Source organism: Microchirus variegatus (assembly GCF_963457635.1).
Source record: "Microchirus variegatus genome assembly, chromosome: 2".
Classification (NCBI taxonomy): Eukaryota; Metazoa; Chordata; class Actinopteri; order Pleuronectiformes; family Soleidae; genus Microchirus; species Microchirus variegatus.
This window is the reverse complement of record NC_139803.1, coordinates 12,769,418-12,797,244: the sequence shown is the minus strand read 5'-3', so window position 1 is coordinate 12,797,244 and position 27,827 is coordinate 12,769,418. Positions and strand designations below refer to the sequence as shown.

Here is a 27,827-nt window from a genome sequence, read left to right as displayed (position 1 = left end):
TTATGAATCAATTACTAAATATGCGTTTTGAATTGAAACACACTTTTTTGATCTTTCAGCTTCTTAAACCTGAAAATTTTCTGGTTTGTTTGTGAATCATTCAAACTGAGTACTCAATTAATGAAGAGAAAATAATCCTTGCAGCCCAACATACAATGATTATTTAGACAATGTCAATTATTTTCCTCAAGCCCCTAATCAAGCTAACAACCATGATCCCTTCAACAGTCACCACTGCAGTGGACTACACATCACATTTGCATTAAAAAGGAGCAAATTATATATTTTTTAAAATGTCACTTAAGTTAAGAAAACACTAGTCTAATAAATTAGGACTGATGAGAAAACAATCTTCCATTTCTTAAAATTAGAGCTATACTGTACTGTACTGTAGTAAATCCCACCCACAGTGTCCTTGTGGTGGTGTCTTTAGGGTCCACCCTGTGTCCTGCCTGTGGGCTGACAGTATCTCAGCAGTGGGCAGTGGGTCCCTGTGCGGATGGTGTGTGGATATGGCAGTCACCATCCTCGAGCCTATCTAACGTCCGTCCGCTTCAGCTCGTCTTCTGAGGCTCGATGTGCAACGTGGGCCAAACTCCACACAGAAACTGGACAATTTTTAGACACGACATATAAATAAATAAATAAATAAATAAATAAAAGAATGAATGACAAACTACAAAATATGCAAATGCTGAAAGCAAACCCTACCTTTACATTTGGTCTGTACTTGAGGTAGGTTGACCTGATCTGCAGGCTACAAGACATTAAAAGAAAGACATCAGTGGACATAAGTTCACTGTAGCTGTAATCACCTGCTGCTGAAAGCTCACCTTAGAAGTATATGCAGGTACGATCCCAGGCCGGTGAAGATGTGCCACCAGGCGTGGAACTGTGTTACTACTCCAACAGCAGGGGGCAGCATTTGTCTACTGGCTCTAAATAAAGGACAGAACAGAACGTGTCATTCTCCATAGCAGCTAAGGGACCTTTGCTGTACTGAGTGAGTTAACATGAATCATGTGTTTTGGATGAATTAAGTTTAAAGCTCTAGTATGTAACTTCTGCCACCAAAACGCTGCTAGCGTTAGTACCCACTCCTCACGTCTGGTGAGTCTGCAGAGGTTTCTGAAAGGCAGGGCCTTTTGAGACGAATGCGTGTAAATTTTACATCTACTAGCGCATATGCGACCTGTACATTTCTAACGGAAACACAGAAACCGATGTTTCCCAGACCGACTGGAGAACGAGAAGAGAACGTGTCGTTAATGTAGTTAAATGAAATACGATATGGTGTCAACACAGAGTCTTTTATTCTGAAAAAACAAATAACAGACACATAGTTGTTTGGTTAAAGCTAGGGTAGGCAACCTGTTTTTGCTAATATCAATCAGTAATTCAATAAAAGCCTTTCAGCATCGTCTAAATCAGACACTTTTCCATATTACAGTTCGAGCACTACTTGGTTTGGTATCAGGCACATGGTACCTCCTCAATTTGGGCGGGGCTATCATAGCACAAAAACTGCAGTTTTTTACTGATTGCTGATACATTTGCTCGGTTTCCTACTACTCGTGATTCTTCCAGTGAGCACACTCTCTGACCAATCAGCACCTGACAGTCTGTCACATATTAGCATTTCAAAGATGAGATCCTGCCTCGGATTTTCTGTCTTGTACTGTGAAGCGCGTGTGCTAGTTTGGTGGGCGGGGCTTAGGACAAAGAGCCTTGATCCTCAAACATTAATGTGTAAAGCCCTGGGGATGAGACTCAACAATGAGCTAGATCTCCTGTGATCATGACGACCTCAAATATAATGTCATAGCTCATTGATGTGTCCAAACCACAGCCACTGACTTTGACCAACCACAAATGTTTAAACATCCTTACCTCAATGAGTCACACAAGATATTGTCAATGTTCCACAGCAGGAATCCTAACAAGAAGATACCCAAGGAGGTGTAAGCGAGTGGCCTGAGCCAGGGGTACACCCTAGAATTTAAAGGAAAACAACAAGAGAATATCATTAAATATTCATTTCCAACAGCCCCTTTTATTTTGGTGTCCTCGTGGAAAACTTACCATGTAACAATGAAGATGGAGCGCATCACTAGGCAAGCTACCAGAGCTCCATACATGACCTGAAAGAAAGGGCAGTTATTGGACTTTGAAACACATAATATGATATAATTCAGGGATGCAGGGCAACTGAAGTCATCACCACGTGTGTTGTCTCACAGTCAGTCTTGTTCTGAACCCCCATAGTGCATTGTCATTAGTAAACAAAATCTACTCTATACAGTAAACAAAAAAAGCACTTGTCACATTGTCCTTACTGTTGTAAAGTAACACACACACACTCACACACTGTGAGACTGGGCAAGTATAAACACTGGGTGTAACAGGAGGCTTTGTTTGTCCTGTTTTGCATCAAACGTTAACTGAGGCACGATAGAGTTAATGTTTAATTGTCTCACCCACACATTAGGGATGGAAGTTAAAAAAAGATCTAAACGCAAAGGCAGTGGTTATTTATATTCATTCACTTCTACATGCACAAATTGTTACTACGTATATTTGATTTGTAATCCTGGTTAACAGGGTTATATGTAGCTCCTGCTGCTAACACGAAGGCTTGCCTGGGACAGATCCTTAGATCAGTCTTTTAAGATAATGTCATTCCCTGTACCCTCTGCACAAATCTGCAACTGCGAGGTGTTAGCTCCAGTGAAGCTAACAGCTGATTCGGCCGATTTTCCTCACGACTTTGCCACCTGTGGCGTAGAACCAGAAATACTTCCACACGCCGCTTTTCAGTTTAGCGCAGGTGTCAAGTGTGTTTTCAGTGATTGTTCTCTGAAACATGCCACAGCATGTAAAAGGGAGGGAGGGGGTCGGTCTACCTGGGTGTCATGTTCATATTACTGCAGCACAGTGCTGGGTATATCTTGCTTTAACAAATGTGTGTTGAGCCAATAAATTCACAAGGAAGGACAGATAAAAAAAAAAGGTGGAGTCTGCCAAGGATGTATCTATCAATCTATTAGCTCCTTGCACAAAGAAAATAGTTAGTCCCTGCTGCCGTCATGTTGATCTTAATTATATAACTCTTCAGCAATCAGTATGTAAAGCTCAAAGTTTGCACAAAGTAAAGATGACTGAACCCTGATAGCAAACAATGAGCAACCTGAGCTGCACCATAGCTCACAGTGCACACCCTTACCTGGTGAAACACTGGCTCCTTCCACTGCAGATACACCTGCAAACACAGATACAGTTCAGTGCTTCGTTCATATTATATTTAAAAGGAAAATGTGACGCTGTAATAAAAGTGAAGGCTCACCACCGTGACTGAGACACTGAAGATGATTAATAATGCAATTGGAAACCAACTAATGCTGTTCTCTTGTTTGAAGCACTCATATCTGGGAGGGAGAGAGCAGATACAAATGCATTTATCTTTCACGATCAGTTTAAATAGGCTAAAAGAACAAGGTGCAAATAACAAGCTCAGCCCAAGTGGAAAAAGATACACCATCCCAGTTTTGCAATCGATAGTCCCATTGCATTGTATCACAAGACGATAATGCACTGTACTTTCTTGGAAAATATCAAATGATCGGCAGGAGATTTAGGGTACAATTTCATATCATTTGTTCTCGTTGGCCACCAGCGCTTCAACAGCAATAAATCAAAAAAGGTTGAGTCACTTACAGACAGTAGACGAAGACACAGGTGCTATAAATCATTGGCAACTCGTCCAGCAGCTGCAAGTCAAAACACAGAGGCAGGAAGTTGTAATAATCGACCATTATCCAAGGAATGCTGGGAATTATTCACAAATAGCATACATTTTTTTATTAAATGTGTTTCTTAGAATATAGAAAACACTTATCTGCAATTTTACAATTTGCACAAGTGGGTTTTAAAAGGGAATTCTTACATGTTTTAATTCTTCTTCAGAACTCTTGGTGAATGACTCTGTATCATGAATCTTGAGTACTAAATTTACATAGAAATAAAACACTGTGAAACCCACCTGCATCTCGTACAGCAGCGTCATGTGGAAGAACCAGGAGCCCACGCCGACAGCTGCGTGACACACAAGCGCACAAAACAAAACACTGTCACACGTTTGCATGACGATGCGAGGGCCTGCAGCTACGACAGAGGCCGCCGGCTGTCACTCGCTGATGTTAAATATGTAAACATGAGCAGCGTTTGCTTCAGTATTGTCACAAACGTAAGAGCCAACACACTCACCTGCCAGGCCGAGGAAAGAGCAGATGTAGCGAAACTCGAGGCCATCGCGATACGTCTGGATGGCACCGCAGATGGGAGGAAGAATCATGATCAGGTTGCTGACAGTGTTCCCTGTGCAGAAAGACACCAGAGATGAATCAGAGCCTGGAGCTATGACGACCTGAAGGCGCTAAGAATGTCTCAGTGATCGGGTGACGTGATGGCAAAGACATTTTAGTATGTGATAACAACAAAATGAATGATATCTTAAAGAAACCTAGTCATTGCACACAGTTATAGCCAGAAGTAAAACTGCTGCTGTATTTAAACACAATTCACAGCACTGGAATGCTTGAATTGCAGTGCATTTGTTATTTTAAGCAATTAAGTAGATGTAGTAGTAGGACAAACAGACGTGTGATCAAGTCACTTTAGGAGCATGTGCTGGGTATATGTCATTGCAGTCAAATGAGCTACAAACAAAGCAAGTCATTAATCAGCCATGTTTATTTATTGATGTGCTATTGCACTCTGTTGTAGTATAATGGATGCTGTTGTCATATTAGGTTGGAAACCTGAGAGGAGTGGAGATTAATAAAGCCTTAAGAGCTATATTCAAAGCTGCCATCTCTAAGTATGGAAAAGCTAGCATTAAGAAGATGTTTGAAAAAAAGATGCATCCCACCCCCTCCCCTGTGTACCAAAACAATAAAAGTCATCGTCTGTATAGGGGAACTTTCAATTATTAACAGACACAGGAAGTGTCCGTAATGAAATGAAATCATTACAGTTAGGGCTTTTTTCTTCACAGACAGTCTGGCAGGTGAATTTATAGATGTAAGTCATCAAACAATGGCAGATTTCCATTTAGCTTTCCTCATTCACAGGGTGTGTGTGCTGGGCTGGCGCGGCCATCGTTAACATTATCATTGGCACTGATGAGATGTGCCTTTCCTGCTTAAAAGGGTCCATTGCAAGGGCTACAGGCACCAGGTTTTATTTATCGACGGCTATTGAGAAGTGAAGAGGGAACAAATAAACAATAAAAAAACAAGGGTTTCTTGGCAGAAATTGAATACACGACTTGTAATAATGTATAACTGCTTTATGTACTCTAGGCATCTTGCACCACTATGTTTTTGCTGGAGCCCAAATGGACACGTGAAGAATGAAATAATTATTAAGATAGCTGCGTTTACATCACTTCTGATATGTGGCAGAAAGGGAGGGGTGAGTGGATGGAGGTGGAGTATCACCATTATATATAACTAGTTCTTACACAGTGGACCTCAATGTTTCGCCTCAAGGCCAAGTTGAACTGGTGGCACTGTTTGTGCCTGTGCATTTGTCTCCCACAGGTCAGTGCTATGTAGTACTTCCTGGGAGAACATGATGTTCGCAGGGGAAACTGATAAAACACCTGAACACCACTCCTTCCCTTGCTCTGTCTGGGTGTGGTGATGTGTAAACCACAACAATCGAGCTAACCAGGATGTTGGACAGAAAGGTAACAACGATTACTAGTCAATTACTACTCAAACGACACTGCATCTTTATCTGGTAAAAAATGACTGATAAAAGCCAAGGCAATGTGTAGACTTTGGATACTGATAATAAAGGCACACCACGTCATTAATGTTTTCTTATTTCAATGGCAATTTGCTGAAGGTGTGATCAGATGATCCATAAGTGACACTTTCAAATGACCTCCCTTTGTATGTCTGTTTCCGCTGTTGCCACGTACTGGTGTTTTAAAGGAGGATTAAAGCCGTGGCGGTGTCTCGTATCTACACGGGACAATGCCACATTCCAACTATTGTGCCGAAATACAGAATCCCCCGTTTAAAAGCCAAACGCTTCTTCTGTGGTTGGAAACAACAATCGAGCTGAGCCAGCATAAGCGTTCTGTTGTGCTGCTCACAGAATGCTCCAACTGTCAGCGCTGCCTTCATCCAAACAAGTAGCAGCAGGCCTACAGTGTGCGCTTCACATGATGAGGCTTGAGACTTGGAAATTAAGTATGTAACTCTGCGAAGACAGATGAAAACAGTGCAATGTATAATTGAACCTGGAACGCACTTGACTTGACATCACTTTTATATAACTGTTGCATCACTAAGACAGCATGATAATAGCTAATGGACTGTTAGAATCAGGTCAGAATCTGTGAAATGTATCTTCTATATAAGACTACAATAAGCAAAGGCTGGGCGATAATTTACTAACAGACTATTAATATTAAGTGCTGTCAGTAAAGAATTATAACACAACCCTTAACTTGTTTCTTACATGATCACTCATGAGCAAAACTACTAGAGTGTAAAGAATGTTAATGTGAAGTGTTGGCTTATGTCCGATGTCAAATTAAGGTGTGGTTTAATGTATGTGTGTGTGGAACGCTGGGACGTTTCAGAGTAAACTGATAAAGTATAATCTAATCTAAGGTGCGGGGTATGAATTCCACACATCAGACTATGACTACAACAAGTCATTTATTACTGAATTATGATAATCAATTCCTCATTTTTAATGTGTTTTCCCCCTTAAATTAAAAGTGATTTCAGCTACATAAATGTGTTTTTTTTAGCCACCCATCTTTTCCTTATTTTTTTTACAATTTTATGGCATTTATTGGACGAGATAATACATACTACAACTTAATCGTGCAATTAACCGTTAATTACAGCTCTGTGCATAAGCACCTTCTCTTGCATTGTGTGCTGTAAACACAACAGTTGTACAGATCATTTAACTCAGGGGTGTCAAACTCATTTTCACTGTGGGCCACACATCAGCTCAATGGTTACCACAAAGGACCAGATGTCAATAAATGGAACTAAATGTAATCAAATATAATGTAAAATAAAGGTAATTACCCATGTAACATATTGCTAAATAACTTTCTGTACTTATTACTTATTCAAGTTACAAATATGATGCATTATAGATGTTTCCTGGTCCTCGATAGTGTTTCTTGACAAACTAACCGTTTTAAGAGTCTGCTCACACACCTTCAGCATGCACTGCTTCAGAAATGCACCCTCAGAAAAATTCTTTGAAGCACGGCCATTTCTTCAGCCACAATAAAACAAGTTGTGGCTTTTGTGATCGGGTAACGCAATCGCCATCGCTATTTTACCACATATTTTTAAGACCAATTAATCACTTGTGGGCCACATAAAATGACGTGGCGGGCCACATCTGGCCCCCGGGCCTTGAGTTTGAAACATTCAACCCATTTAACCACACAGGGATGAGTCATTAATACGTTTTAACACGTGTCACTGCTAGATAGCGAAAGGTGAACCTGTGCCAAGTTTGTTTAGGGCACTGACAGCTTATCGGTGCCACACAAACTCAAGTTTAAATGTGAGATAATGGTTCCTGGTGAACCAGTTTTAACTGTGCACGAAGGAAATGTTTTTTTTTGTTTTTTTAAATCAAGTTTCCAGTGGAGGTTTTGAATGACAGGGGCACCTTGTGAGGGAAGTAACAGTAATCATGGACACACACACACACACACACACACACACACACACACACACACACAGAGACACAGTGCTAACGTTAGCTCACACTGTACTGTGCTTCTTCGCTGTATGCATATGAATATAAAGCAAATAAACGTATGCAAAACAGCTCATAAGAGACCGGGTGGACGAGTCAAACAATATCTTCCCGGCAGCGTCTTTATAGTCTTTACAGCTCATTACTGACTAACACGCATCATAATAATAATACGAGGTAACTGCTAGCTTAAACAGACAGTGTACATACAGTGTGACATTGTTGTACGACAGTGTTGTTAACAGCTCTCACGTCATGTTTACGTTAACGCACACACACACACGCACACACACACGACAAATTCACCGGCGACAACTTCGCCCGACGATGTCGCGGTTTTACTCACAGAATTCCGCGATGTAAAAAGAGACGACATAATTTTCTTCGCACCAATCCAGCGTCGACGTCGGCCGCCCCCAGTATCCTTGTCTGTCTATCGAGGGAGCCATGATGGAAGAAGAAGGAGAAGAAGAAGAAGAGGAGGAGGAGGTGGTGGAGGAGGAGGAGGCTGTGGTGGCTACTAACGGACTATAGTCCCATCACTGTGCACGAGCGAGACCTAACGAGACCTCGTACTCGTCTTCACGCGTGAAGTCAGAGCCCACTACTCTACAAGCACAGGACGCTCAACTAAAGCCTGTGTACGCAAATACAATGTCCGTATTTTATAGTCATAAATCGTTATATTTTCAAAACAATATATATGATTTTTTTTTTTTTCTTCTGTTTTTTTTATACGTTTGCACTATGTCCTGCATTTTCTTTCATCCCTTGGAAATGAATGAATGGGCAGATCAAGGTAAATATGTAGAACACACATGACAAACAAAGGCGTGGACATTCCATTGGCTCAGCAAATTATCCACTGTATTTTCAGGAGATAATGTATTGCACATGTTTGAGTTACCTGGGATCAGCATTTCTAATTATAGTGTCCCTCCCTTTTTTTCCTATCTTTTTTTTTTATATGTTGACAGTGCTGAGCCAGTGTAATGCTGTTTCACTTTTAGTTTACTTTAATGTTAAAGGGCCACTTCACCCTAAAAAAAAAACATTAAAAAAAATATTAATTTTCAGAGATAAATGTGTTTTTCAATCATCAGACAGTGGATCTGAGATACAGAGGATGTTGGGATTGAAAAAAAATAATAAAATAAAATTGACAAAAAATCGACATCAAAGTCAATTCCTTCAAAGAAAATAAAATCCCTACTGTGTTTCGGTCAAGTTTTATGAGTAAAATATCTGAATAAAATCAAATAAATTAAACACACACAGCAGTATCATAGTGATTTAAGTTTATTTTTCATTTGACCAAGTGGGGAAAAATGTATGAAACTGCCCTTTAAGTATAGTTCTAGCTTTTATAACTTAGAAGGCAATAACATGTCATATTCAAAGTGAAGTGTGGTGATAGTTAACCCCTTTAATGATGGTCCAAAAAAACACATTTAGATATCTGACTAATATTTGTTCTGCAGCGATGACAGAAGAGGAATGCGGCACAACAACAACAACAACTATGACACCACACCACAGTCCAGGAAACATGACTAACATAAGCAGAACGAGATGCACACTGATGATAAAACAACCGTCCAAAAAAACAAAAACAAAAAAAACAGAAAGAAACAGCAGGAGATAATGATCAAAATGTGTTTTTTTCAGACAACCACATACTGTACTACATACAGAGTACTAACCACACAAATAGTTAATGAATAGGTTTGAATGGTGATGTAATATTAATACTATGTTGAAGAATCCCTTCATTCTACAACATCTAGAACAACATCCATGAAAACATAATGTTGAAGTGTTTATTTCTTCCATAGGTGCAGGTGTCCACTAGATGGCGTCATACACTCACAATTAACATCCTTGTTGTTGCATGTTCACTGATCTTCTCCCCAAATCTATGATATTTAATATCATCTTTTTGCAGTAGTATTGTGAGCCTACAGCAATGACTTGATCGGAGGTAGTGCCAAATATTGCAGTTTAAATATTTAGAGCATATATTAAATAAGTGTAATGTCATTCAAACTTCATTGTGAAGGAGGTAGAGCTGGCCAGATGTTCTCACAGCCATTATCTCATGTTATTCTGCTGGAAAACCCCCCACTGTAGGTCAGATTACAGCTGGCCTGCCAAGTTGCCAAGGGCAAAGCTACAAAACGTTCAAACAGTCATATTGAACGCAACAAACCAGCTGAATAAGTCGGTATCAGCAAAGGGAAACACCAGCAACAAGATAACCAGGAATTAAAATGACACCTTGTTCCACATTTTCTTTAATTGAGAAACACAATTTGTATTCATCCAAAGCACCTGTCTTCCCTGAAGGTGAAACATCTTCAACTTAAGTCCATTTTAGTACATATTCTTCCCAATCTGCCTTCATGTGAAATGTTTGCCAGTGTAGATCAGTGCAGAGACGAGTACCAAGACAACTGCACTCTATAGCTTCTTAGTTTAAATAATAATAAAAGACAAGTTTGTGGGGGAAAAGCAGTTTTAGAGACCAATTGACTTTAACATTTACAGCAGTAAATATACTTAAAACTATTTTACTGAAACAGGAAGCCCCATCAAGACTTTCTCTTATTCTGGCACAGACAGCATTCTTTGGCATTCATCATACTTAATGTAAGTCTTCAATCCGTAACATTATGTGCCAAAACATAACAAAATCATAGTAAGAAATATTCAACCCAAAACAAATAAAAATGAGCACTTCCTGTTTGGAGGAATGTTGTTGACGTGGAACAAAGGAATGCACCTATTTGATTTCCTGTCTCTTTGAGCATAGTGCAGTAGAAAAACAAACACATTACACACACACTCAGATGTCACTGACACGTGGTCACAATTCGTCCCTCATCTTTTCACCCTTTGGCCTCACCATTCTGCCGATAAACAGGATGGAGTTTGTTCTCTGGTCCTTCACCAGGAAGACGAACGGGTGGTCGGCGTAGAACAGTTTGGGGTTTTTCAGCTTGTCTGTGCCGAAGACGCTCGGGTCCATTTGGTTCCCGTCAGTGTCCCATTCCAGGGCAGAGGCATGGAACACGCCGGACAGATAGAGATCCTTTTTCCCCGATATTTTAGAGAAGTCCGCTTTGGATTTGTTCACAGCCTCCGTCAGGCCCAGCTCCATGAGGTGTTTCTAAAGACAGACAAGAGGAAAATACATTCATTTAAGCCTGACGTGTGATCTGGTCATTGTAATCCACTTAAAGGTGCATTATGTAATAAATCTAAAGCAACTGGCCATAAAATCCTCCTAATATGTCACAGAGACTCAGGAATAATGTTCATATAACAAACTGAACTCACCAACAACAACAGTACAGACAAAATATTTGCATGAAAAAAAATCTTTTGCAGACTGCAAATCATGTTTATGTTTTGAAATCATGTTTTGGCATGTGGCGCCACCTACCGCCATCTACCAATCAATGCAGTGAGTAGAGTCTCAGCTGCCGAGCAATCACGGGTTTTCAAGTCACGTCAGAAAACGAAACCTAAAAGACCTCCGTATTTTGAATTTGAATGTAGTAACCGTTTTTGGCCACATTCTTACATATGGCACCTTAAACCCTTTAAGGTACTACTCAACTATTTGCTCGACCACACTTTAAGTCACTATATCTCATTGAAAAATGCTGAACTCAACTTGAATGACATATTATCGTTTCAGAGGAGTTGTTGTACAGAATTATGTAACTTAAACTTAAAGGTGCCATATGTAAGAATGTGGCCAAAAACAGTTACTACATTCAAACTCAAAATACAGAGGTCTTTTAGGTTTCGTTTTCTGACCTAACTGGCAACCCGTGGTTGCTCGGCAGCTGTGACTCTACTGACTGCAATGATTGGTAGACGGCGGTAGGTGGCGCCATATGCCAAAATATTTTGTCTGTACTGTTGTTGTTGGTGAGTTCAGTTTGTTATATGAACATTATTCCTGAGTCTCTGTGACTATTAGGAGGATTTTATGGCCAGTTGCTTCAGATTTATTACACAATGCACCTTTAATTCTACAAAAATAAGTCTTATAAGGGTCAAATCATTTTTTCAAAACATGCTCTACCAAACAGCTGACTTGTCATTGTATGGTAAAGGTAGAGAAGCTAGCTAATGTTGGTAAAATAAGGGGTAAATTAATGTGACTTCTCTGAATGTTGTACTTTTATTATGAACAGACGTCTCAACCATTTGGTAGAGGACTGTATCTGAAATATTGTAGGGTCTAATTTAAAAAAAAAAAATATATATATATATATATATATATATATTGATTGTCGTTATTGTTATCATAAATGAATAAAAGATGCAAATAATTTACTTTTTCCTTTACTTTTAAAATGCTTGCTTTATTTACCTGCAGGTTGTGACTGACTTCCATGCTGCCTTTGGGCAGAGACACAGCGACTGCTGTCTGCTGCAGCTTGCCCATCCACGCGTTCAGCTGCTTCTTCGTCAGCATCTTCTCCACTCTCTCCAGAGACTCCACGTAGTAGGACATGATGAACACCACGGTGGACTTCTTATGAGCCAGAGGCATGCTCAGGATGGACAGCTTGTTGGTCTTGTCATCTAAGAAACCATAGATGCCTGTAGGGCAAACACATGAAATTGAGGATATTTCCATTGGTCACAAGGGTGAGCACCACTCATGCCAGAATATGGAGCAAAACAACAACATTAGATTCAAATTTGACAAAATGACAAATGATTTAGAATGATTTTTTTTTTTTTTCAACAAACCTGATGTTCTAGTTTGACTGGTAAACTCTGGAATGCCCTGCCCTGGCACATTATCTTATAATCTTTAAAAATCTAATAATACTCCATGGCGTTTAACACAATTTAAGCTGGACTTCCATTCTTTTTGTTTGTCAGTTTTGCTTTTATGTGTCTTTTACTATGCCCTGTATAATTTTTAAAGGTGCCATATGTAAGAATGTGGCCAAAAACGGTTACTGCACTCCAATTCAAAATACCAAGATCTTTTAGGTTTCGTTCTCTGACGTAACTGGCAACCCGTGGTTGCTCGGCAGCTGAGACTCTACTTACTGCAATGATTGGTAGACGGCGGTAGGTGGCGCCACATGACAAAACATGATTTCAAAACATAAACATGATTTGCAGTCTGTAAAATATTTTTTTGGATGCAAATATTTTGGCTGTACTGTTGTTGTTGGTGAGTTCAGTTTGTTATATGAACATTATTCCTGAGTCTCTGTGACATATTAGGAGGATTTTATGGTCAGTTGCTTTAGATTTATTATATAATGCACCTATATATATGCTTTCTATTTTGACTGATTTTATTTCTTATTGACGTCATTCTGTGCAGCACATTTGAGTTGAGTTGGACTTTCAAAAGAAAACCGTCAGACACAAATAAATAATACAGTTCTCTTTGCAGGAACAGGCAGTGATTTTGGACACTTGCCAGGACAATATTGCTCAGAGCCAAAAATACCTTGGCACAAACCACCATGTAACAAAACAATGAACTGCTGTTTTTACACTTTGGCTCGAGTAATGATTAAAGAATCAAGATATTTTAATTAAGGAGCTGGATGGGGAAAAGTCATTGTTTACACCTGATTCAAATTTAGGTGTTCAACCAGTTGATGGTTGTAATCTTTTGTAAGGGAGGTGAGCAATCTCCTTATCTAAATGTCAACTGTTAAAGGTGCATTATGTAATAAATCTAAAGCAACTGGCCATAAAATCCTCCTAATATGTCACAGAGACTCAGGAATAATGTTCATATAACAAACTGAACTCACCAACAACAACAGTACAGCCAAAATATTTGTATTAAAAAATATATTTTGCAGACTGCAAAAAACTGCATGTGCAGTCAGTAGAGTCTCAGCTGCCGAGCAACCACGGGTTGCCAGTTACGTCAGAAAATGAAACCTAAAAGACCTCTGTATTTTGAATTTGAATGTAGTAACAGTTTTTGGCCACATTCTTACATATGGCACCTTTAAATGTGTGAACGTATAAAGGATAACCCACCTGTACGGTGCATCATCTCTATTGAGACCGTGTAGCCGTGGGACACCATGAATCCACGCTTGTCCACCATCTTGTGATGGAACTGCTCGTTCCAGTGAGCTGTGAGGAACAAAAGAAAACACAAATGATTTAAATGGATCATAATGTGGATGTCGTCAATGCAGTTTCATAATGACTCACGTTTGAAAAACATCGCATTGACGATCACTGCCCCGTCGGTCTTCTCGACGTCCTTGGTGACCTCGGGCAGTTTGCCGTCAGTGGAGTTGGCGGCCCACTCGTTGATGGAGTTCACGGCTCCCTTCTTGTCCTTGAAGTTGATCTTGGAGTTGTCGCAGTTGTAGTGCTTCTTGCTGCTCTTGACGAACGCGTCCACAAACTTGACAGTGCTGGGTCCGTACAGGCGGCTGCTGATCTTCCAGGTGACATTTCGGCTCTTGGGGTCGCTCACCTCGCTGAGAAGCTCCGCCAGGCCCGAATGAAGCTGCTCGTCTTTCACTTTGGCTGCGTTCAGAATGGTTTTCACCTGAGAGGCTGTGGACGCTTTACCACCAAGAGCCACCAAACCCAGAGAGGAGGCCACCACTACGGGGGATATGAGGATGTTCTCAGTGTTTTTGTCCTTCGCCATTTTTTGGTACAGGCTGAAAGCCAGGGTTGCGCTATTGTTAGCCAGGATGGCAGCATGGTTACTGAGGACCTTGTCTTTTGAGGCAGCGGTGGCAGCTGAGGCTGAGGAGACCAGGACGACCAGGACGACAAGGTCTGTCACCCTCATGGTGTAACGCTAATCGGGGAAAACACATGGAAAGGCGATTAAGTGACAATCCTGCTATGTTGCATCTGATCCAGGAAGATAGGTGATATTTTCTTGATATTGAAAATATACACTACCATTCAAAAGTTTGGGGTCACTTAGAAATTTCCTTATTTTAGAAAGAAAATCTATTTTTTTTTCAATGAATATAACATTAAATGAATCAGAAATTCACTCTATACCAGGGGTTCTCAAAGTTTTGATACCTGAGGGCCAATTTAGGAACCCCAACGTTGGACTGTGGGCCGCCAAAGGAAAAAAAATCCCATTTGTAATAATTTTGGTCTGTATCCAGTAATGTCCAATAAACATTTAACAAGCTTAGTAGCTCCTGGATTAAAACTATCAACTGTAATTCATTGCGGGCCGCTTGGAATGTTTCTGTGGGCTGCCATTTGCCCCCCGGGCCGCACTTTGAGAACCAATGCTCTATACTTTGTTAATATAATGTGGTAAACGACTATTCTCACTGCAAACGTTTGGTTTTTAATGGAATATGTACATTGGTGTCCAGAGGCCCATTTCCAGTGTTCTAATGGAACATTGTGTTTGCTAATTGCGTTAGAAGGCTATTGGATGATTAGAACACCCTTGAAAACCCTTGTGCAACTATGTTAGCACAGCTGGCAAAATTATTATTTTGAATAATAATCGTTATTTCTAATGTTGTCAATGTCTTGACTATATTTTCTATTCATTTTGCAACTCTTTTGATGAATAAAAGTGTGACTTTTAATGGAAAACACAAAAAAAATGTATAGGTCACCCCAAACTTTTGAACGGTAGTGTATATATTAACATCCTCACCTAAAACACGCCCCAAATTGTGCTAAAGTCACTTATTTCAGTAGAGGTAACGATGCCATTAAGAGTTCTCCTAAAAAACCTTCAGGCAAGACATAACAGCCACGTAGACAGCTATTGATGCAGCCACAATGGCCAGTGATGTCACATCCTGCTAAGCCCAATAGATTTCAGATTCCAGAATGTGTCTTACAGGGGTATAATTGTGGTGGATACTGATTCCTGGTATGGAAGAAGTCACTGCATGCAGACACAGACACACATCAGGATATTTATATATGGAGGCAAACTGTGCTTCTAGATGAGATGATCAGGATTTTTTTACTATAGTGCCTGGCTGGAACAGCATTTCAGTCGTTTCAGACATGTTTGTACAGGCTCACCAAGCCTCAAAGCAAAAACAGAGAGAGATGCAGTGATAACTGACTTCATTATCTGCAGTATTCTCACCTTTCTGTGTTTAGTAGTGTTTTAAACAGTGCTATTTTTGTGTGATTTTTTTGGTAGCAACAATGCCTTTTTCATTCATACGCTTCAGCTGATGGTGCAGTTTTGTTGAGTTTAGATCGCTCACACGTTCAGTCTATAACACACGGAACAGGAGGAAATATGTTATTTGAATCAGTAACTGCCGCTTAATGATCACACAGGTCAAAAGTTGGTGTGTTTCTGATTTTACAACACTTTCTTCTCCTCTTTTTCTTCCTTTTAAAACCTCTCACTGCGTTCAACCCACACAGGATTTTTTTCAGGATCACAGATCTGACTCTGTGGCCTCTTTTCACATGCCTGGGCATTTTCCCCACCAGTGCACAGTATACTTCTCCCTGCCCCCACAACTTTTTCCTTACCTTATTAGGTTCTTCCAGTAAAATTCACCAGGTTGTTAGTCCTTCAGCTGCTGCCCTGATCTCGCTCTGTAAGAAGTTTATATCGACATGAACTTTACACAAACACACACAGTTGCAGCAGGATTTCTCAGTCCTGGTTTTACAGAGCATGAAAATCACTGCCCCTTTGGATTCTTGTTTCCAAGCCTGATCCCACCCATGGTATCCAGGGACACAGAGGGGAAAGAATCCTCCCCCTCCTCCGGGTCCTAAATCCTGAAACTGAAGATCAGCTGGAGCACTGACACTAAACAACCCAGTGTGACCCATATTATCTACTAGTGAAGTAGATTTGCTCTTTTCTCATCGATTGTGATGAAAGTTGCATTTAAAATATCATATTTACTTCAACTTTTTGTCATACAATAGAGTTTTTTTTCCCCAAATAAAGTCACATGCATTAGGCCTTTTTTGTATTTTGGCATGCGATAACTGTCAGGGCTGATAAGTACAGTCTTATTTACTGCATACTTTATTGTCCAAGTGCTTTAGCTGCTGTTTTCAGTCCTACCGTAATCCTATAATTACACATTGGCTGCATCACGAGAGAGAGCCCAGTTTACGTGGTGCTAAGTTATGTTGCAGAGAGCCTGATCTCTACAGAACTTACCGTAAAAAAATGAAAAGTTTCTTTAAAGTCGCCAGATAACAGAATGACCTAGACATGACTTCTGGCTATATATCTCATAGGTGAGCTGCACCGTCTCAGAGATGTGGTTTGACGAGATTGGCAGCAGATTTCATACTATGATTTATGTTGTTTTAATCAGCCTTTTTAAGACTCTGGCTCACTAAGAATAAAAGCAGCCACTGAAATAAATAGGGTGACAATTCAACAAGTCAGCTTTAACAGCTCAGTTCTCTTATGTATGACAATGATATGGATGGGGAGTGTGTGGGAACTGCATGCTCCGGTTTAATTTTTTTCCCATGAATGCTTCCTTTTCTTCTAACCGGTGTTGCGTGTGCATCCTCCTCCCCCTCCTGCTGCTGCTGTGACTGCAGATGCCTTGTGTTTACACGTGGCTCAGACAGAGGGAAGTTACAGAGGCAGCGGATGCATGTCCGGTCTTTTTTTTTTACACTGCTCCTGCTCTCCGGAGGTTGTCTTTACTTCTGTGCAGCTGTTGAGATGCACTTGCGGGGGGGGGGGGGGGGGGACATACATTTTTTAGTATTGTATGTCAATAAAACATGCAATACACTCCTCGATCAGAGTTTCCCAGAAGTTTGAAGACCCTAAAGATTCTGAAGAACTTCCATTGTTTCCTCCCACAGGCCAAACAAACATGCAGATGTTAGCCTTTTGCACATAGAATGGCCTTAATTCACCCTATGTCAGCTGGGATTAGCACCAGCATCCTCACCACTCTCATGTGGATTAAGCTGTGGACAATGAATGAATGAATCATGATAATCAATCATGATTTTTCTCTACAATATTAATAATATTCACACTCAGGACGCTAAAAATGAAAAAAATAACATTGAAAACTTTTTTTAGTCATTGGAAGAATTAAAAAACTAGTTCTTCATTTAAAGTCATGGGTTGCCATTTTAATTGATTATATTTGGCCAAGCTTTATTTCATGCTTTTACACTCAATTGTATTGTAATGTTAAATAAAATGTCATAGTTGCAAATTCAATTCATATAATCTCGAAAGTCATTAAGAAGAGTGTGCACAGACGCCCTCTGTTGGAATAAACAGTAACTTATTATTGAAAGTTATTCCCATGACCACTAGATGGCAGTATAGGCTAACAAATGAATAAAAGAAACAACATGGCCTTCTCCTTCACTGCTGTTACAGTCATAGTATTGTTGCCTCAAGGCCTGTCATTATCCAGCTACCTTAAAACGAAATAGTTTATTTAAACTTTGCTGTTATGAGTCAAACTCTATTGTGTTAATAAATCAGATTTTAATCCCATTCCCAGCTGTCAAGAATCAGATTTTCTACACAGTGCATCGTTGTAATAGTATCCACATTCTACTCATATATACTGCACATATACATCCTGGCTGTTCATCAAAGAAACATCACCAGGTAAGAGAACTTTGTCATTGGATCACCGTCACCGCCATGGCTAAATTGTGAAGGATTAAAAGGCATCTGACGTAATTACCCCAGGCCAAGGGTTAATCTCTGACTGCTAGGCCTGGAATAGATCTCTTAGACAAAAAGCTACTCATCTGCTCTGCCTGTTTGCCAGGTGTTTGGAGAGCAATACTCCTTTTAACTCATTAAAGCTGTAGTGTGTAACTTTTTGAGCATAACCAAATGTCCTTTAAATGAGTTCCCACAATGCAGTGTTTTGTTTTCACTGTGTGTGGTGACAGAGCGTGTTTTGTGGGCCACACAGAATTTGTAGATTTTGTGTAGCATTGGTGCAAATTTGCCAAAAAACGCCCCCGTTTTCACGTTCGATCCAAAATGGCGGCCTTCCTGTCGGATTCACAGGACATGCGGAAGTCGTCTTTTATTAACGGCACAACTTAATGAACGTGGGTAACCAAGTTTCGTTCATTTACGCGAAACCTGACAGGAAATGAACTACCTACTAGTACTCTTTTTTGCGTCCGTTTTTAGCCCCTCCCACTTCCAATTTTTTCACGCCTTTTCACTGAACCTTTTAACCCTTTAAGGTACTACTCAACCATTTGGTCGACCACACTTTAAGTCACTATATCTCATTGAAAAATGCATCAAGCTGAACTCACTAACACTAAATTAATGTGACTCGTTCTGAATGTTGTACTTTATGAATTATGCAAACCAGGTTTATTATGAACAGACATCTCAACCGTTTGGTAGAGACCTGTGTATAAAATACTATGGGTCTAATTAAAAATATATATATATATATTGATTTTCATTATTGTTATCATAAGTAAAAAAAAAAAATGCAAAGAAATAATTTTTCCTTTGCTTTTTTCTTGGTGCGTACCTTAAAGGGTTAAATATGTAAATTTTCACTCGGATTGGTGCGGTTGCAAAAATCGGTGAGTTTTTGGGGCATGGGAAAGGCCTCAAAAATGTGATTTACTTTAAGGAAAAATAATAAGAAGAATAACACCTTCAGTTTCAATAGGTTTCTTGCACATTCATGCTCGAACCCTAATAATAATTTCGCTAAAAATTAAAGGTTTAAAGCAAATATATTGCAAAAATTAATACAATTTGACAAACATATGCCATATTTCTCACTTTAGAGTTGGACTTTCAAGAGACGTGGCAGTAGGATACTGAGAAGAATCCTGAAAGTCAATTTGGAATGTGAAGTCGTATACTTTTAGAGAGTTATCATCTCAGATGTGGGGTAAGGTGACAGAAAAGTAGTGTGGTTGTATATCTCTCCCTGCTCCTACATCAGCACTTTGAGGTTTTTTTGAGCAGTGGAAACTCTCCAACTACACCAGTCCTGTCCAAAATGTGCTCACCCTCCTTCCCTTCTGTGCACCTGCTGCTTGGTAAATTCCAGGAAACATCAGCCATTTCCTAGAGAAGAGGCCAACCCCAGCCCCAGCCTCCACGGTAACTTTGGGCCCCCTCGTGTCCTGCTGAGAGCTTTAATTAAATGACTGTATTTTTCTTTCACCCCTCCCCTCTTTGATCTGTCCTCCCGTTCGTCCCCACCCACACTCGGAAACCTGCGGCACGCTTGACAACCCACTCAAAACACTAACATATTACTAAGATGTGTAAGATGAGTCTACCTGCTCCTACAGTTCTTCAGGTTTTCTTCAAACTTTTGACTGTTTACATTAAAACTTCATCTAAAAGATAACTTCTCCTCATTATGGGGATTTGAACTCACAACCTCAGGCACACAAGACGCACTCCTACAGCAGGAGCTATTTCTACTGAGCTGTGAAACAAGTCTTTCTTGGTGGTTTTAAATTCTGTTTTTGATCTGAAGTTTTAAAAGTGTGTGAACTTCACTTCCTTGTAAGATTAGAACTTATAACCTCCTTTCAAAAACTGAACCACTGAATTACGAGGATTGATCCTTCATCAGTTCACTTATTTCATGTGGTCGTCCCCGTTCGGGAGAATCAGCAGCGCTGAAGATGGTACAGCGGACAAGGTCGTCGCGTCTCTACTCACAACATCGTGGGTTCGAATCCCACTTGAGGTATGTGTCTACTCATCTGTGTGTGTCTGTCTGGGTATTTCAAAACCAAAAACCAAACCAAAAACTTAAAACTTGGGTGTTTCAAACTAAACCAAAACAACTTCCAAAAACCAAAACTAAAACTCTCCGTCGCGTGCGTCCGGTTGCGTTTGCGTCATTTCAACTTCATCATCAACGACTGGACAACGGCAGGAGTGAGCTAGCCCTGAAAAGGCTTGAAGAAGCCTCGATGGTGCTAGCTGAAGATTTTTATTTTTATTTTTTTAAATGTCAAGTAAAAAAAAAACAAAGTCAGCTGTGTTTTCAGGGTTTTTCATTTCCAGGATTACAAATCTGACCAATGTGGGAGCTGGTCTCAGTCTTAACGACATTTTCAATCACTGCAACTACTGTAGTAGTAAATTCAATAATCCTGCCAACTGTTAACTACCTGTGAATTTATCTGGTGCTTTTCTCCGACCCCTGCTGTTTCCAAGCTGTGTAGTAGGTCTTATCTCTCTGTCGGGTCATCAGGCAGAAAGGAGGCCATGCAGATTCAGACTCCTCCATCACCTCCCTTCTTTTATCAGCTATTATGATTACTTAAAAATTCTGCAATCTTCATAATTCTATTGGATTAATGTCCTTGTGGTCTGTCCTCTTCCAGACCTCCTTGGTAGTCGGGGGGTATCGTTCTGTTTGACAGCAATTAAAACATCTATTTTATTGTATATAATTAACTAATACAGTGAACTTTATGGTAAAACTTGTTGATATAAGTAAAAAGACAAAGTCAGTGGCTCTTATTTTGAAAGACCGGGATTGAAAGGAAGTGGTGTGATATAAGATTGGCTGGGTCCAGATCAGCTGGTCACTGTTTTTGTGTCTCTTTTGTTTATAGCAGAACAGCATCCGTGAAATTTGTTTCAGGATTTTTGTTAATTTAGTTTTTGGGGATATGTGAAAGTGTTTCACATTTTGCAATAATGGTTTGCACTTCCAGGACACCGTAGAGGGTCTCAGAACAGACTGTAACAGGGAAAATGCAGTAAAGTTAGACCTTCTCAAAATATTGATGTAATCAGCAACACATATTTAACTTACAAAACAGTTTTAGTTTGCAATACACTTCAATTCTCCCATGTCTGACGATTTCGGAGTTTATTTTGTGCGATTTCAGATATCATTTCGCGCCAGGAGTAACGCATTCGCTGTTGTTGTTTTTAACAAAATAAATACATCTATGCATATTTTTTGAAATCAAACTCCACGGAAAAAAATAATACCTCATGCAATCATAATTAAGACTTTTAGTACTTTTTAAGACCCCGCGGACACCCTGTGTAAAGCCCTTCTGATGTTAGGCAATAAATAAAAATGGCTGTAAAATGATGCTGTAGTTTGTGTTTGCACAACAGGTGGAGCAGAATCATTCAATTTAAACTACTACTACTACTAATAATAACAAAAACAGAATTGTTTTGATTTAGGTGTGTTCTCTTTTGGCCCTCAAATTTCCCTGAGCCGCCCCTGCTAAATAAATAACACTGTTGGGATCACAGTGGTGCAGCTCACAGTCAGCAGGTCCATTTACCTGAGACAAATTCACTGTCTGCACACTAAAAGAAACAGCGGTAATGCGCACAGCACTTTGGAAGTGTGTTGCGTTGAAACAGTGACCACCTTTTACAGTGTGCTGCTCAGCTCCACCCACACGGTGTCGGTCGGATTAGAGTCTTCTTCTAAACTCTGCTCCTGCAGCACCGACGGTCCGTGTGGCTTCTCCTCCAGCAGAGATGATCCTCTCATTGATCGGAACAGTTTTTATTTCAAACGACGCTGCGTAAAAAAAAACGTGCGTAAAGTTGCGAGCTTCTGCTGCTCCACGGACATCTTGGACCGATCGTGTTTTCTCATGCGTTCTCTGCGGGAAACTTTGCACGCACTTGTCACAATAAAGCCATAACAGTCCAGCAGCAACAGCAGCGACGACGGAGGAAACAAACAAACAAACAAACAAACAATTATGTCAACAGGAACGGGCAGCTGGTGACGGCGTGGGGATCAAAACAGTCTGCAGTGGATCAGTGGAGGTGAGTTTGTGCGCACTTTATCGGATTAGCGTCATCAAACCTAATCCCTGTAACTGTCACCTGGCACTGGGCTTTGTTTTGCCATCACTTTGTGGGAGTTGTGAGTTGAGTGTGAAGAATTAACACTCTGCTGTCACATCTGTCTGATATGTTCACTGTTTGTTTATTTAATTATTTATTTGTTTGTTTGTGGTTCTCAAACTGTGGTGCATGTACCCCCAGTGGTACGTGAGCTTCTTCTGTTGGAAAAAATACTGTTCTACTGTATATACCGGGGTCTGTGATCAGAGTGTGCAGAAAATAAGTCACCTGATCTCTCTCCATCTTAATTTAATTCCTCTAAACCGGTTTCTGAAGTATATGTGAGGAAAAGGAGGATGATGAGAGAGCAGATCATGCTCTTATTGGGAATGAATCTGCCTCCTGTGAGAAGTCTGTACCTGACTTTGCTTGACTGGGAATCACAGGGTAAGCTCACGATATGATGCCGATAATATCACGATACAGCGATTCTGCGATCATCAGCATATTGCAAGACAATCATGTAGCGATATGTCACTATATGTCTGTCGAAATGTTAACGTGAAGAGTTAAAAGTGCAGGATTTCTCTGTTTTATTCACAACATTGAGAGCAAAGTGCATAAAATATATGTATTGAACGCCATTATCTCGCTGTAAACTTCATTTTCTTCGGTCAGGTATCTTCCCGCCCAAGTTTCCCTCATTCATTTGAGCAGAGCCACCTTGAGGAGACATAAAGTAGCGAGTGAAACCTTAATTTGTTCTTTAAAATATCAATATTTGGTATGGATTATTGTATCACATGAGGAAAAGACAACGATATATCACCAAATTGATATTTTGACCCTAATTTCCTAATTTACACCACTGTATTTGACTGTATTTTAACGTTGGCAATATTGTTTTTACTATGAGAGGTCGCTATTTTCTCAGGTGTTACGTATAAAAAGCTTGAGAACCACTGACCTGGAGCACATGAGGGACGAGTAAGGTGGATAGAGAGGATGCAGGTGGACTTTCGACATATTCCTCCATCAAACAAACTTAATAATTTGCAATTTCCTGATCCTCTGCATGGTGGAAAAATGCTTCCTGAGCTTCTGTATACAGACACTGCAGAACAGTATTCCCTGTATTACTTTCTTACAGATACACAGCAGCAATGTCAACATGTAGGAAGTACATAAAGATGACAAATAGTGATTTGATCCCTTTGCCTGCAACAATTAATCGATTAATAATCATCTTTTTAATTGGTTGCAATGTTGGTGTTGGATTGTCAACAACAGTTCCTCTCTGGATACAAATTAACCTTACAATGTGTAACTTTTAGCAGGTTTTATTGACAGAAATTGAAAATACAACCCATAAATCTGCTCATATAAATATATATCACTCCTTTAAAACTAAATATTGCTTGGTATTTGTAGCCTTATCATTTATTTACAGGTAGCGAAGGCAAAGGCCTTGCGTTAAAGGGGCCACCGTCATGTTTCTACAGCAACAGTGTGGCATTTTGAAGCAGAAGATAATTACGTGAACGAGTCATAACTCCTTCCTTTCGAGCATGCAAAGGCCACTGTTGCTCCCCGATGTGCTTGGGAAGGGGAAGAGGAGTTCTTCATTTGTTACAATACGTCGTCTCACCAACAGATGTCACTAATTCTCACACGCTGCACCTTTAAATATAAATGTTGTTGTTTTTTCAAACTGTTTTATGGACTAATTACTAGTGCACCCTAAGTAAACTGCAGTGGGAATAATACACAACTCCTTATATGGGCATCATAGGGGTGTGTGTTTGTAGGTCACATCTTCAGGCTTTACAGAATGCATTTTTTCGTCTTCTTATGCATTTGTTGAGTCAAAATTATGATTCACTTTACATTGCATATTTTGTCAAAGCGGAACTAGACAGGAAGTTGACCAATGTGTTCAACAAACAGTTCAGCCACTGCTGAGAACGTTGTGTTTTATTGTAATCTCGGGGCTCAACGAGATCACTGAAAATCCCGTAATAGTTACGTAAGCAGCGGTTCTCCTGAACAACCGATCTTCCTGCTCAGGGCGGTAGTCCGGGCACATCCGGTTGCGTACATTGAACCGCAGAAGAAGAATAACGTCCTTTGTGGAGGTGTTTCACGGGCAACAGTGTCTTCTGACTCTGGGTCTGACTCCGGTTTAATGTCATAAAAGGGACTGCAGCGGGGAGTCGTGAAGAAGCTATTTTTAAACACTGTTAAAACAATGTTTTGATAATGAGGAGCAGTGCATCCGCCGTTCCAGAGGGGGGCGCTGCGCTTCTGAGAACGGATGTGCTGGATAGTACTGGCCAATCACAAGACTCTGTCTTCTGGGGGGGAAAGTTCACTCTGAAATCTCGCAGCAGAAAAACACCGTCAGAAAAGAGGATTTCTATCGGCTTTTTTACAGCAACTAAGAGGTTTTTGACCATAAAAACAAGTTAATATATGTAAGTAGACCTCCATAACTAACATTTATGTGCAACAGGACAACTCTATGTCACCTTTAAAGATGTTGGAGTAGTGATAATTGCGCAGAAGTCACAAAATAGACAGTTTTTCTTCTATTTTTGTTCATTAAAAACGAGCCAAGCGGACTTTGAAATGTGCCATATTTCCAAATTTCTCAAATTCAATCCAATTTTTAAGAATGTGAGAATTTTTTGCTGAAAAAAAGGACATAAGACACTTTATTTAGCATGTTCTTATACCCTTTCTATACAATATATACATTTAAACATGGGATTTAATGGAAAAAAAACTGCCTAAATGCTCTGTGTTGAATTATTTCAGTTTGACTCCATCTCCCATCATGCATTTAACCCTCAGGTGACAGAGACCGTTTTGACCGAAATGCTAAACTGAGGTGAGGAGGTGGACAGAAGCGTATTAGATGATTTAATTATAATTATTATAATGTGGCATTATCCTTGTCTGCGTTATTTTTTTTTGCGTGTGGTGTGATTACCTAACAGCTGATTCACTGCTGGAGTTTTATAAACACATCTAAGTGGTGACATCATCATCATTTTTTAATCTCGCCGTAATTACGTTGCTCCGTTCTTTTTTGTCCTCCGCGATCCGATTAGCGGAAGACGCACAGTATGTGACTGTAGCAGTTTTCTTTCGTCTCTATCTGTACACGCGGGCCTTCCTGCAGTTATCCCTGTCCTGTCGCGCAGTAAATCATCTTTAATGAAACAGAGAGATCGCCTCGTGACGACTGACTGGTGCTGCTTTGGCTGAGGATGTGCAGGTGGACACAGAGCAGTGTCTCAGACCTCCTACCTCCTCCCTCTGTGCGGATAATGAGAACATGGAAACTCTATTTTTGGCTAAATCGACGAAATGATGAAGGATATTATTAATGCATGCAAATGTAAAATTTTGAAAAATGGAAGGAGGTGTGAAGCTAATAATAGACAAGATATGGCAGAGGCGCCGCGGCAGTTGGTCAGTGGACTGCGATTTAATGGATTATTGTATTATAATTCAATGAGCACATAATTCTCACGCAGAGAGAACTTTGGCACAGCGAGGTGCCTGCTGCCTCATTGGTTCGATGACACTTTAACTAGGTTACTCCTCTGGAAGCTGGCAAGGAAGTGAGGGGAGTAGTAAAGCCTTCTTAGGTAAATGTCAGGTTCATGAGAGGAAACTGGCCTCAAGCCAGAAGAATGAAAGGCCAGGAAAGTCCACAACACAGAGAGGGAGAGAGAGAGAGTTCTGTCAAACATGCAGGCTGAACACTGAAACTAGGGTTTGAACAATTTGGCCAAAAACATACATATATAGACACATCTTCCATGCCCAAAAGCAAGCTCTTAGTGACCCAGCCAGTGGTCGCTCCAGAAATACTGAGAAAAAAAACTACGAGAAACACTTTCCCTTAAAGATTTGGACGTAAATTTAGTGTAAGTACAACCATAAAGCTCTCGTTGGTGAGATTCCAGCACAACAAACAGGAAGTGATTTGTTTTATGTCAAAAAAAAGATCGCTATTGTGCTCCTCAACAAAAAAAATTCAGTAACTTCAGCACTGCGATGGGATAAATATTGTTCTTGCCTCCACCCGCCCCCTGTGCTGCTGCTGCTGAATACACACAAACGCTCCCTCAGTCAGGTCTGATAGTCTTGCTTTTCAGAACCTGTTTTTATGTCAAGGAACTGCTGCAACCATGTAGCATGGTTTCTGTTCATGGAGATTATACAGAAGAGGATTAGGGCAACATATGAATTTCTTTGGAAGCAAAACAGAATTCTAAGTAAAAAAAAAAAGGCAGAATCTTGAGGAAAAAAAGGTAGAATTCTGACTTTAATTTCAGACGTCAGGCTGTTTCTCAAATTCTTACACATTTTGGCCCCAATCCTCTTCTGTAGCACTAACAACAACAAGAATTACCAAAGGTTACATACTGTAGCTTTAACATGTTATACATTTACTGTAAATAAGGATATTGTACTAGATACAAAATGAATGAAAACTATGGCACTGCAGCATATACAAACCCTGTATCGCTGAGATGAGGAGAGGAGGTCAAATGCTCCATAAAGGTGATAGTCTTGGCTCTTTCCTGCACTCTTGCTAATTTCATTTTCATCCATCTAAGTTTTATTTAGTGAACAAAAAAAGCAAAATATGGGAAGCATATGTTGTCCATATTTATGTCTAATGAGTAAAAACACAACAGACATAGTTGTTGAGTTATTTTCAAGCTCATATTCATGTCCATAACTGATCCCCTTAGCTCTATAATATAATAAAAGCACCTTTGGGGAAAAAGACACAGTCAATTAACCAGCCTGTGATTTCAGCTCTCGTTGGCCCTTGTTTGAGGAACGGGGGTCAGGATATGAAACCTGGATATCTGCCGACGTCTGTGAGGGCTTCCTGAAGCTCGGGGAGTTCCCACGTAATCACCCGTCAACTGCGAGGTGGATCTACAGATTTAAAGACTGTTGTAGAGATTAAGGTTAGCGCTGAATCGTAAACAGACACTCCTGATTATCCCGTGAGAAAGAAAACCTGGAGTGAATACAGTGTGTGATACAGTTATTGTTATATAGTTCAGTATGGCAATGATTTGCAACCATGTCTCCTAAACTAATATACTTATTTTACTCGATAAGGTAGGAAAAAGATGAATAATGACATTTTATTTAAGTTATACAAACTAAATTAGATGATCAGAAGAAATGCTCATTCAAT

General features: G+C 40.1%; 2 protein-coding genes across 2 annotated transcripts; both read right to left on the bottom strand.

Annotated features, from left to right (window-relative positions):
* Positions 1–554: 554 nt before the first annotated feature.
* On the bottom strand, positions 555–8,258 carry acer3 (alkaline ceramidase 3; the record flags this gene model as incomplete). Its single annotated transcript, XM_083910789.1, has 11 exons — positions 555–608; positions 712–757; positions 834–938; positions 1,891–1,992; positions 2,083–2,141; positions 3,224–3,259; positions 3,344–3,425; positions 3,715–3,767; positions 4,040–4,092; positions 4,264–4,374; positions 8,156–8,258. The coding sequence occupies 11 exons, from the start codon at positions 8,256–8,258 to the stop codon at positions 555–557; spliced, it is 804 nt and encodes a 267-aa protein (XP_083766915.1).
* Positions 8,259–10,148: 1,890 nt separating this feature from the next.
* Positions 10,149–16,466, bottom strand: serpinh1a (serpin peptidase inhibitor, clade H (heat shock protein 47), member 1a). The gene is made up of 5 exons (XM_083909860.1): positions 16,324–16,466; positions 14,032–14,638; positions 13,852–13,950; positions 12,197–12,429; positions 10,149–10,978 (listed from the first exon to the last, which is right to left on the bottom strand). Exons 2-5 carry the CDS (start codon positions 14,627–14,629, stop codon positions 10,676–10,678), a joined length of 1,233 nt encoding a protein of 410 aa, XP_083765986.1. The 5' UTR covers positions 14,630–14,638; positions 16,324–16,466; the 3' UTR covers positions 10,149–10,675.
* Between the last annotated feature and the right edge of the window lie 11,361 nt (positions 16,467–27,827).

What these genes read in the sequence shown, in the direction of transcription:
- serpinh1a (XM_083909860.1), bottom strand. Translation starts at nt 14,629, where the DNA reads ATGAGGGTGACAGACCTTGTCGTCCTGGTCGTCCTGGTCTCCTCAGCC. An exon ending in CAATGCGATGTTTTTCAAAC is followed by an intron (nt 13,951 to 14,031) that starts GTGAGTCATTAT and finishes TGTTCCTCACAG; the next exon opens with CTCACTGGAACGAGCAGTTC. An exon ending in AGAGATGATGCACCGTACAG is followed by an intron (nt 12,430 to 13,851) that starts GTGGGTTATCCT and finishes TTTGCCCTACAG; the next exon opens with GCATCTATGGTTTCTTAGAT.